The 12818-nt window shown below is 51.4% G+C and overlaps 1 protein-coding gene across 1 annotated transcript in view; it reads left to right on the forward strand.

The window, feature by feature from the left end:
* LOC147894808 (dynein regulatory complex subunit 7-like) overlaps positions 1 to 12818 on the forward strand; it is a 589338-nt gene that overhangs the window by 422883 nt on the left and 153637 nt on the right. The window contains 4 exon segments of the mRNA XM_087385174.1: positions 1524 to 1734; positions 3873 to 3965; positions 3967 to 3999; positions 4201 to 4502. Of these exon segments, the coding sequence (XP_087241300.1) occupies positions 1524 to 1734; positions 3873 to 3965; positions 3967 to 3999; positions 4201 to 4502 (639 nt within the window).

Raw genomic sequence — 12818 nt, forward strand, 5'->3', positions numbered from 1 at the left:
TGCGCCGCTGTCTGTCTTGATGGCTTCGGCGACTTTCTGACTCCCTGACTCGCCAGCCTGATGGTGTAAATTCTCCATGTGCAGGTGAGCTGGTTCACCGCATCTCTTGATGGCTTCGGCGACTTCCTGACTCCCTGACTCGCCAGCCTGATGGTGTAAATTCTCCATGTGCAGGTGAGCTGGTTCACTGCACCACTGCACCACTGTATCACTGAACCACTGTGTAAATATAAATACTCCTGACTGCTCCATGTGCTAAGCTCACTCTCCATGTGCGCAGCTCTTGATGAGATCACTTTGGACACGATACTCCTGGTTGACCTGTGGTTGACAGCCTCGGACAGTACTCCTGGATGAACCTGTGTGATCGCATGGCTAACTTGTGTTGACACATGGTCAACATGTGGTCAACAGATGTCGTCATGTGGTCAATGCCTGTCGACAGGTGGTCGTGTGATAAGGTAACACAGCGCCGCACGAGAGGGGGCGGGGGAGGAGAGGCGAGGAAGGAGGGGGAGGTGGGGGCAGCGTTGCGCCGCAGCGGGGGGGGGGAGGAGGGGGTGGGGGGTGGTAGCGCAACGTGAGGGGGGGGAGGCGGGGAGGGAACGGAGAGCGGAGAGAGGAGGAGCGGAGCGGGGGGGGGGGGAGGCGGGGAGGGAACGGAGAGCGGAGAGGGGAGGAGCGGAGCGGGGGGGGGGACGGCGGGCGGAGAGGGAGGAGAGGGGGACAGAGGGCCGCGGCGGGAGGCGATGGTGAGGGAGGAGGGGGAGGGGAGGGACCGTGCAGCGCGAGGGGGGGTAGACGGGAGCGGGGGAGGGGGAGGCGTTCGGAGGATCCGATGGCTACCATGGTTGCCATCTAGTAGGACATCGTCTTGACTCTGCGTACCATCTAAGAGTGCCATATTCCAAGATCATCGAAAGCGACTATCGTCGAAAGGCACGAGAATTTCTGCAAGGCTTGGCTGCAAGAGTCTTTTACACCTTTTTCGTGGTAGATATTCAATGGATGTATAGACCACCTCCTTGGTGGTTCGCCCCTGTCTTGGAGATTCCCAAGGGAGTGAGCTGGGTTCTGTAGAAATAGGCTGGTTCTTTTGTTACAGCCAAAATTTTATCTTTGTACTTAACACCTTAGCTCCTTTCAGAAACTGATTTGTATAGTGTTTTTCAAGAATTAATAGAAGTTTGGGGGGGAAATGGTATAAATCATGGGAGAAGGTTGAGTCCTAGAGGAGAATTCACACTTTTTCTTTAATAGTAGTGTATATTACCATATGTACATGCGAGGCATTTTCTTTAAGAAAATGTTCTATCTTTTAAGACCTTACTATCTCAAATCTTAGAAAATATGATGTTATCTTTTCCAATTAAAAATTCAGCTAGATTGTCTACTTTGATATCTTGATGTTTCCATCATGACTATGTAAAAAGGGAAAAATGATAAACTCATGGTTGAATAGATGCAATGCTATGGCAAATTGATAAATTATATATCCAATCCAATGTTACTTCTGGATGTAGGTGTCCTAGAGGAGTAAAGAGAACACACTACTACCGATGCACACATGAACTTTATGCATTCTATGGCGACTTTGTAAGGTGGGATGGCTTGATTGAGAGGGTAATACTATATGAAGACGACGAAAGGACTATTGTCTTGGAAATCAGTGACTATTTCCAGCAGCGAAAGGATTGCCTTTACAAGCGCAAATTTATCCCTAGACTAAACAAGGTTCAGTACTTACATTGTAATATTTAAGAGTCAAGCAGTGATATACCCTGGTGATTTTTTAACAGCCATAATTTTAAAACCCATTTTTCTTCTCAAACACTTCAAAAATCAACAATTATACGCCAATAAATTTGGATGGGAGAGCAAGATTTCTTTTTTTTTTTTTTGCAAAAAAGAGACTTCTATTAAATAAGAAAGAAACGCGCTAGAGGAAGCTCTATGCAGAAATACAACATGCTAAGCATGTAATAAAAAACGCCTTAGAGGAATGAGGTAGAAAGAAACCAAGGCTGAGGCTGAAAATGCCAACTCAACCCTGTAGAAGTCTCAGCAAAGAAGGGAGAGTCTCTCCAATCTCTGAGAAAAGTAACTCTTCAGGAGGAGGCTGCTTGAGATGATCCCTGCATGGTTGCCCAAATGGCCATCAGAGTGTGTACCGTATCTGTCCAAGTACTGGCCAAGATCTGAGAAGGGTGAACCTGAGAACCCTCCAAAGCCTCAATGCATCTGGCTCTCCAAATGTGTCATGCTGCAATGCTAGTAGCTAAGACCTCCCATGGAGAGTCGATCGAGGAATGAGCAGCTCTGAAGAGAGTGGCCGGAACATCCTCCAGAGAGCACAACTCCACAAGGTGTCGTCGGATGTGAAGAGCCGAAGAGGAGTCAAGTCTCTCAAAAAAGACCTGGGGCCCTGAAAGAGTAAGCCAAGCCACTGATCCCCAGGTCATACAGAAAGGTAGGCGAACAAAAGTGCTGAAAAGACTTGCAATCCCCTTTCATATGATTCTCGCCTGTCTGCAATCCCAAAGGCAGTGCTATATTGTCTCCAAAGCAGAAAGGCAACTAGGGCAAGAAGGGTCAGCTCTGAACCTGGATCTCCATTGGTTTACTTCTATCCCACCATGAATAGAAAGCCAAAAGAAGAGAGTGATTTTTCTATTCCGGTGGGATTTCCAAAGCCTGTGCCAAAAAAATTTCTGCAAGTCAGCCAAAATCTGAAAGTTCTCCCAATGATGAGCTTTGGTAGGCCTCCAACCCCTGCAGCTAGGCTGGAATTTTCTGGCATTACTAACCGTGTAACAAAAGAAGGGGATGCCCTTCTCTCGGTGCCCTTCATCTATCCATTCCCATTCCCCAGGGTCCCACTGCAAAAACTTAATTGGGGAAACAAAGAAGCGCCTGAGCTGCTGCTTCTCCCCGTGAGCTACGCCCCCCCCCTCTCCCTCTCTCAGCCAGCCCCCTCTCCCTCTCCCTCTCCCTCTCTCAGCCAGCACCCTCTCCCTCTCCCTCTCCCTCTCCCTCGCTGCCCCCCCCTCGCTGCTCCTCCTCTCCCTCCCCTCTCGCCAGCCCCCTCTCCCTCCTCCCTCACCCTCCCTCTCCCCTTCCTCCTCCCCGCCCTCCCTCTCCCCCCCCCCCCCCGCTACCCCCTACCTCTCCCTCCCCCGCCCAACCTCTCCCCCACCCGTCAGCCCCCCCGCCCCCCTTCTCCTCCCCCGTCCCCTCCCCCGTCATCCCTCTCCCTTGCCAGCCCCCCCCGCTGCCCCCTCCCCGCTGCCCCTTTCTCCTCTCCCCTCCCCCGCTGCCCCCCTCCCCGCTGCCCCCCTTCTCCTCCGCCCTCCGTCTCCCCCGCCAGCCCCCCCGCCCCCTTCTCCTCCCCTGCCCCCCTCCCTCGCCCTCCCTCTCCCCCCCCGCTGCTCTCCCCTCCCCGCTGCCCCCTTCTCCTCCGCCCTCCCTCTCCCCCGCCAGCCCCCCCGCCCCCTTCTCGTCCCCCGCCCCCCTCCCTCCCCCACGCGCCCCCCCCCCCCCCCCCCCCGGAAAAGAAAAAAAAAAAGAGAGTTAAAAAAAAAAAAAAACTCCTCCCTCTCCCTCCCCGCCCCCTTCCTCCCTATCTCAGCTCCCCACGCCTCCCCCTCAGCCTACCTCCGTCTCCCCTCTCTTTCTCCTTCTTCCTGCCCCTCTCTTTCCCTTCCCTTCCCCTCTCTCCTACCCTCTCTTATTGTTTCTAATAACACATCCTGGTTCTTTACTCTATCCTCTACCTTATGAAGATAGTCAGTCAGTTGTTGTATGGTGACATATTCCCTTAATCTTAATGGTCATTACACTTGAAAAGTTTTAGAAAATCAATATAAATGTAGGTGCATGATTTTTTCAATTGTGGAGCAAGCTTTGGCTTAAAAGAGACAGAGATAATTGATGGGCAGAGCCACAAATTCTTGTTTCATGCAAATTTTCAGAAATGATGGACTTATATGTCGGGACCAGGTAAGTTATCCCACTAATTTCTCCATAGTTATTGTTTCTATTTTATTTCTATATGAAATTACAGCAAATCCACCTTTAGTGTATGTTGATGATATAGGCAGGAAACCAAAACTTAACACTTTCATGGCGTGGCTTGTGCAAGATTTTACATTGCATTGCATTAATATTATAACTACTGTCAATTTCATTGGATGGTTTCAGGTGATAGGAGCAAAAATGGTGGAGATTTTTGCTAACCATGAAGCATGCCTAGTTTATCAATGTACATTTTATGGGACAACACTACCTCCTCCAAGGGATGACTATAGCCCAAAGGCCTTGAGTGAGAGACCCTTGGAGAGTGTTATGGGCATACATCAAGATGCATCTGTTAAGGGGAGTTTTTCTCGTCCTGGTAGTGTGAGATTAGATGGAAGTAGTAGGCCTATTAGTCATGGAAGGGTGTCAGTTGATAGCCAAAAAGGAAGATCTCGCTCAAGGATCATGTCCCGTTGGCAAGTAAGGTACATTGCCCATCCCCCTAAAGTATCTTGATATTAAATCAGACTTCAGGATGGTTTAGCATAGATAGTTTCCTGAACGAAACTTTATATGGTATATTGCATCATTGATTATATTATAGTTCAAGACTGAGAATAAGAAGATAAAGTGAGATTGTTATTGATATGAAAACTACACTGATTATTTTGATTTTTGAGGGACTTTAAGCTATATATAGAAAGTTCACCAATTGCTGTCACAAACCATGTCATTTGGATTAACGGAATTCATTATTTTTGGTTATTTTTTCCATAAGGAGATGTAAATGAAGCATTCTCTCTCTCTCTCTCTCTCTCTCTCTCTCTCCCCCTCGCAGCTCCCCTCTCTCCCCTCGCAGCTCACCCTCTCCCCCTCGCAGCTCCCCTCTCTCCCCCTCGCAGCTCACCCCCCCCCTCGCAGCTCCCCTCTCCCCCTCGCAGCAGCCCCTCCCCTCGCAGCCCCTCACCCCCCCCTCGCAGCTCCCCTCACCCCCCCCTCGCAGCTCCCCTCTCCCCCTCGCAGCTCCCCTCTCTCCCCCTCGCAGCTCACCCCCCCCCTCGCAGCTCCCCTCTCCCCCTCGCAGCAGCCCCTCTCCCCCTCGCAGCCCCTCACCCCCCCCTCGCAGCTCCCCTCTCCTCCTCGCAGCTCCCCTCTCTCCCCCTCGCAGCTCCCCTCTCCCCCTCGCAGCTCCCCTCTCTCCCCCTCGCAGCTCACCCCCCCCTCGCAGCTCCCCTCTCCCCCTCGCAGCAGCCCCTCTCCCCCTCGCAGCCCCTCACCCCCCCCTCGCAGCTCCCCTTACCCCCTCGCAGCAGCCCCTCTCCCCCTAGCAGTCCCCCTCGCAGCCCCTCACACCCCCTCGCAGCCCCTCACCCCCCCTCGCAGCTCCCCTCTCCCCCCCTCGCAGCCCCTCACCCCCCCCCTCGCTGCCCCCCTAGCAGCTCACCCCTCCCCCCCTCGCAGCCCCTCACCCCCCCCTCGCAGCTCACCCCTCCCCCCTCGCACCCTCGCAGCCCCCCCTCGTAGCCCCTCCCCCCCCTCGCAGCTCCCCGCCCCCCCCTCACAGCTCCTCCCCCCCCCCCTCTCACAGCTCCTCCCCCTCGCAGCGGCTCACCCCGCTCAGACCCTCCCCCTCGCAGCTCAGCCGCTCAGGCCCCCCACCCCGCTCACCCGCTCATCGCGCATTGGCAGCGCTCGCCATCTCCTGCTTCTCAATGCCGCCGGTTTCCCGTTTTCCGTAATTAAACATGGCCGACGTCGTCGAGCATATTACAGAAGGAGCAACAGCAGCAACATCAATGGCCTCCACGACCGACATGCTGCACTATAGTAGAAGAGGACTTGCATCCTCTTCAAAGGACAGAGCAGTACCCGCACTTGCCGCACTCCCAGTCGCAGGTACACCGGTTTCAGCTCCACTATCTCATCTTCCGCCCAGCGCAGTGCCCGCACTTGCCGCACTCCCAGTCACAGGTACACCGGTTTCAGCCCCATTATCTCATCTTCCACCCATAGCCACCTTGTACCCGCAGTTTTTTTCACCCCTCCCCTCTCAGGTCCCTTCTTCTCCTACCCCTTCTCCAACTTTAGCCTTCCCCTCCTCTCCATCCTCGATACCCGCTTTCTCTCCCCCTCTCCAGCCTTCTCCCTCATCCCCGCTACCCACCTTACCGGTTTCCCCCCTTTCCCCCTCTCTTTCTCCTTCCATGCCTTGCACTATTTGTCCTTGCCAACACATCCTACCAGAGCTTCAGCACTTTCAGACCCACCTCCGAGATGCCCTTCAGATGCTTCACAGGAAGGACGAGACCATTGCTCTCCTTACAGCTCAGGTTGCATCTCTTACTGATCGAGTGACACAGCAGGACCGGGAGATCTTGTCTATTAGAACAGATCTTCAGGTCTTACAGGCGACTCATAGGACTCTTGCTGGAGAGATTCATGGACACACAGAGCGAGTGCAACAGATCGAGACTCGCGTTCAGCACATAGACACATCTCCCACTACAGCAGTAGCAGCGGTTGAGGAGCGTTTGACCTCCCTTCAGACAGAGGTCCAGAGAGCCACAGAGTGGGTGGATGTCGTCCGCCGTCAGCCATCACAGCCTCAGAGATCGACTGTATCAGCTACATTGGCCGAGTCACAGCAGAGGGCCACAAAGGCCCTCAACATTCGCATTCGTGGTATCTTGCCCTCGGAGACAGAGTCCACGATGACACAGGCTGTGACCTTTGTCTCTCAGACATTGGGAGTACAGGATCATGGCATAGTAGGAGCATATAGAGTCGGGAGAGATCGTACTAGAGAGCAGCCCCTCATTATCAGATTCAGAGATGCCCAGGCACGTCTAGCTGCCCTCAGGAGGAGAGGGACACTCAGAGACCACCCACAGATTTCCATGGACGAGGATCTGACTCAGATACAGGTTGAGGAGCGCAAGGCGCTCTTGCCTCAGAGAGACGCAGCCCGAGCTCAGGGCAAGTGGGCAGTGATCAGGGATGGCAGACTCATCACAGGCACCTTGAGGCGTGCTCCCACAGTGCCTAGGGATGACAGACCAGCAGATATGGCCCCACCTCCACCTCCTGCTCCGACCGCCTGACGGGACAGGGCTCATGGGACACACCACCTGTCAGATAGTCTACGCATCGCTGTATGGAACTGCAATGGTTCTTTTACAGCACAGCCAGGCAATCTACGGGGGGCTTTCTTTGGGAGAGATATCATCTTTTTCACAGAGACACACGAGAGTCCAGAGAGACCTTTGCCACGAGTGACAGGATATACATGGAGATCTGCCTTCAGACAGCACACTCGAGCATTTGGAGTGAGAGGATCTGGAGGAGTGGCCATTTTGTACAGAGAGCATCTCGATCGAATCATCACAGTGGAGAGAGCGGATTCACATGCCCGATTCTTGTGGGTACGCATCCACCGCAGAGCCTCTCAGCGAGATCTCTTTATTGCAGTTTGCTACTTCCCCCCGGCGCAGTCGTTTTATTCTTCCACTGGACCAGGCCAGTCCATATTTGAGGATCTCTCAGCGGACATTGCAGATTTTTCACATCGCGGAGAAGTCATCCTCTTAGGGGACTTCAACGCGAGGACCTCAAACAGACAGGCCCTTGGAGGATCCGGTCATACTTCCGGCATCTCACAATGATAGCCTCTGTCGGACTTCATCAGACTGCACAGTACAGCCCACAGATCAGGGACGTCAGTTACTGGAGCTCCTCACCTCGCACAGTATGGTCATTTATAACGGCTTGTCCAGGTGGCCACAGTCTTCCATGCCTACATTCTCTTCTGCTTCTGGGCGTGGCACTAGCGTGATCGACTACATCATAGGTCCCCCGACTCTAGTCCCTTCCATCCATAGCCTTACTGTTAGCCCCTTCATGCCCTCTGCCGACCATGCACTCATCCACTTTACTTTGACTCATGTCTCCCATGACCCACCCCCCCCTCGTCATCACGACCGCACATCCTATTATGAGGTTCATTTCGACCACCAGTTCGATGATGTATATAGCCAGAACCTCAGCCGCCTACTCCGTCCTCATCTATTAGATGCTCTACCATCCACGCAGGACCGGTGGAAACTTGTACATTCTTCACTCGTTTCTGCTGCCCACATGTCCTTCCCTGCCACGTGTCATTCGTCTAGTCCCCCACCGGTTGGTCTTGTTCCTTGCAACGGTTGGTATGACGAGGAGTGTAAGGAACTCCGCAGGAAACTTCACCTTGAGACCAAGGAGAAGTCTCCCCTCCTTACCGAAACCAAGAGAGACTACAAGTGGTTGGTTAGGCGCAAGAAACGCCAATTTCTAGCCCAGAATGAGGAGGAGCTGAGAAGCTTGCTTTTCAGCTGTGACTCCAAGGAATTCTGGCGAAAATTCCTCCGCTCGAAGTCTCAGAGCCCCCTTACAGATCCACGTGTCTGGTCTGCATATACTTCAGCTCTATATGATGTTCCAGATCAGCCAGCCATCGATTTATCCCATTCCCCTAGGCCAGCTTCATCTATTCTTTTCACACCAGAGAGTGTCCGTGCAGCAGTCCACCGATTGAAGAACGGGAGAGCTAAGGATCATGATGGATTGCAAGCGGAGTATGTAATCCATGGGATTGATGCCTTAGATTTTGTTCTTTCCCGTCTCTTCAATGAGTCTGTTTGTACAGGCCTACCACAGTCCTGGTTAGGCAATACCATAGTACCTATCCACAAGTCGGGGGACCCTATGGAGCCGTCGAATTACAGGACCATCATGATCGGCCACGTTATGGCCAAGATCTTTGCATCAGTTTTGGAAAGCCGTATAAATGACCATGCCGAGACGACAGGACTCAGAGCCAGAGGGCAGGCTGGATTCCGTAGGGATCATTCGACACTTGACCACATCCTCACACTTAGGGCACTGGTGGAGGAGGCGAAGTCACGAAGGCAACGGCTTTATTGTTGCTTCGTGGACTTCAGGAAGGCATTTGACACAGTTCCGCGATTCAGATTGTTTCAGAGGATTCGCCAGATGGGCTTTAGTGGAGAGATACAGTGGGCTATCATGGCTTTGTATGAGAGGGTCACTGGTCGGGCTCGGACACGTGAGGGGCTCTCAGAGGAGGTATGCAGCACGATTGGGGTGAAGCAGGGCTGCCCGCTCTCTCCCACTCTCTTTGGATTATACATTGATGAGCTAGAGATGTTTGTACAGATGACAGGTGGTGTGGGCTCTACTCTCTCAGGATCCTCCATTCCTATCCTCCTGTATGCGGACGATGTGGTTCTCATTTCCTCTACTGCTCAGGGCCTCCAGGCACATATTGAGGCACTCCACAGGTTTTGCCAGGACAGGGGGTTGACCGTAAACCTTGGCAAGACCAAGGTTATGGTTTTCAACACCTCTGATCGTATTTACAGCATGGATGAGTTTTACTTCACTTATGACGGACAGCCCATTGAGCTTGTTAGAGAGTACACTTATTTGGGGGCAGTTTTCAGGGGACCGGTCTTCACCATGACATATGCAGCACGAGATAGGATTAGTAAAGGGTATGCTTCGTTGGCTCATCTTGAGCGTCAGTGTTTTCAGTCCCACTTTCAGCATCCCGATACGAAATCCTTGCTTTTTGATACATTGGTGAGACCAGCTGCGATGTATGCAGCTCCTTTCTGGGCAGGAGACCTCGGCGCTGCAGATTGGAGACGAGTAGAGAGGTTACAGATCATCATGTTCTCTCGGCTCATTAGGGCCAAGGCTACAGTTCCGCACGAGATCATGCTAGCAGAGTTTGGAGCTACTCCCCTTGCATTGGATGCAGCGTTTCAGTCGGTCATGTATCTGCACAGGGTCAGGGAGTTTGGAGACTCAGCAGCAGGCAGAGCTCGGTTGCCATGGTTAGCACTTGCATCTTCTATGGAGTTGGCACGATCAGGGACCCGATACTGCTGGTACTTCAGACTCACTAGGTGGCTCACATCCCTTGGACTAGACATGGATAGACTGCCTCCGTTCCGATACAGCATAGATGCCCCTCATCTCGAGTTGACTCGCCACGAGCTTAGCCAGGTCACGAGAGCAGACTTGCTGCAGCTTCATACGTATCGCACTTGGGTTTATCCCACGCAGCTTCCGGTGAAGATGGCCACATATCGTGACCACTTCCTTCGGATCTCAGAGGATGGATTTGTCATCCCACCAGGCTATACAGGTACCCACATGTCCCACTCACTGAGGATTGCCCTCGGCCAGCTTAGAGTCTCTTCGCATCAGCTCGAGATAGAGGCTGGTAGGATGCGACGCATGGAGGATGGACGGCGACCAGGCCGAGAGACCAGGATCTGCCCTTGTTGCACCATGGGAGAGGTGGAGTCAGAGGAGCACTTCATTTGCAGATGCCCGCTATATTATGAGATCAGAGGTAGATTCCACTGTCTCTTCACGGATGGCTTTGGACCTCTCTCACGAGTGATGGACTACGAGGATCAGCATTGCCTAGCCCTTTATGTCAGGGAGGCCACTATGCTTCGGCGAGACTACCTCAGAGAGCACAGACCGGAGCGTGATAGAGCCCAGCCTCATAGAGCTCAGACACACGCCATACCAGAGGACAGAGACCAGGAGGAGCACGAGGACGGCAGAGCCCACACAGGACACATGCCTCCACCATGTGGATGTACATATGAGATGGTTTGTAGACGCCGCAGGATCTTGTTACATAGGGGACGTACTCGCCGCTTCATCTCCAGACGATCCAGGATGATGGCAGCATTTCGGAGGAGACTTACTCATGGAGATCTCGCCCCACCAGCCGCTCACCTCACCTTTGCCCAGATTTGTACTCTCATAGCAGGAGGCAGAGTCGATGGACAGGATTTCCAGTATTATTTTGGTTCTCAGACTCATTGACACCTGGACTTGTATCTTTGCATTGGCATATTGTGCTCATCCCCCCCATTTTGCATCCGGGGGCGGTTTCCGTGCATCTAGTTTACTCTGTATTTAGGCTCAGATTTGACATTATGTACTTTCACTAGCATTATATTGCGTAGCACTTAGATGATATTCGACGATGCCTCTTCTTTGGGGCACGTTGATTTTGTGCTATCTTGTATGCAGAGTTCTTGATGTCCCATGGGCCCATTTTGGCCTCTAGTGGACAATAATACACTTTCTTTCTTTCTTTCTTTCTCTCTCTTCTAGCCTTCCAGTAGGCAAACCGCCTTCAAAGGCACAACACCTACCCCCCTCCAGCTTTCAACATCAGAAAGTACCTCTGCAAATCAACAACAAAGAAGGACATAAGCAAGGGGACACAAAACAGCATATTAAAAAAAAAAACCCAATTCAAATTTTGAATTTCTGAATTTTTTGAATTCCAGAAAGAGCGGTAAAATCAGAACTTGAGGTACACTTTCAGATTTTGAATGTTTCTTTTTGAAAATCAGAAGGGATTATTTAGTTATTCTAGCACAAGATCCAAGGTTCAGAGCTTCTCATGTTTCAATGGACACCTCTTGGGAGATTTTGGCTAGCATTTCCTCTTGGCACATTTGGAGAGCCAGATGTACTGAAGCCTTGGATGGCACCTAGATACACCCATCATAGGTGTTCACGGGTATTTGGACTGACACGGTTTACACTTTGATAGCCATATGGGCTAGCATGCAGGGCTCTTCACGGGCAGCCTCTTCTAGAAGGACTATATTTCTTCGAGTTTGGAGGGGTTCTCCCTTTTTCTTAGAGGTTTCTACCGGATTGAGATGGCACTATCAGCCTGAATCCTTTCTTTTTGGCTCTTGAGCTTTTCGTGCATTGCATGATGTATCCCGTATGGAGCTTGCTCTAACGGTTTTTCTTTAATACTTAATAGAAGTCTCTTTTTGCAAAAAAAAAAAGAGGAGGGAAAAATGCAGAACCACATGTCCAGCATGGACTGTTCACCTCTAATAGAAAAAAAAGGGGAGAAAAGGAGAGAAAATATAGTGTCATTTGGGCCAATGCACAGAAGATAGGTGACCAGCAGGGCAAAACTTGCATAAATACCATGAGGGACATTTCCAAGATGCATGATGGTGACATTGAAAACCTACAAAAGATACTTGGGGGCAGCAAGGATGTGGATTTTAATGCTATGATGCAGGACATGCGTACCTCCATGGAAGAGGAAATGAACAAATGGAAGTTAGATACGCATATACAAATGGGAATCCAGATTGGTAAGGTACGTGAGGAGATGACCTGCATGGTTGATGCCAAGACTAACCATCACACACTGATGATCAAAGAGCTAGAAATGCAGGTTGCCAAGCTGAAGGAAGAGAATGAACTACTGAAAGAATGTGACCCACTTGAAGAGGGGGAAATCCAACCTCCTCTCAATGAGGAGTTGAACATGCTGAAAACAGAAAATGAAAAACTCAAGGAAAAGATGGCTGCCCTACAAATGGCAATACAAGGGAACCATGAGGTGTTCTCCAAGTAGATAGATAAGGGGCAGGCTGAAATGAAAGAATGGAGAGAAGTGGTCACTAACGGCAAAGCATCTCCAATAAAGAAAGATTTCATTTCTGATGCCTTAGAAGAAGAAAAGAGAAGAAATAGTAAAGCAGTAAATGTCCTTGTTAGAGGTCTAGCAGTTGGGGACACCGCCATGGCACATGTTAAAGCTTTGGTCACTAATAAGATGGCGGTCAATCTCACCTTCGAGGCAGCTTGGAGGATAGGAAAGGATGATGCACCAACGAGACCTATGATTGTGAGGTTCCAAACACTAGCAGACTAGTCTACCTTCATGAGCATGA

The sequence above is a fragment of the Dipteris shenzhenensis genome, chromosome 14, assembly GCF_047967505.1.
Source record: "Dipteris shenzhenensis isolate YYH24624 ecotype China chromosome 14, Dip_SZ_1.0, whole genome shotgun sequence".
NCBI lineage: Eukaryota > Viridiplantae > Streptophyta > Polypodiopsida > Gleicheniales > Dipteridaceae > Dipteris > Dipteris shenzhenensis.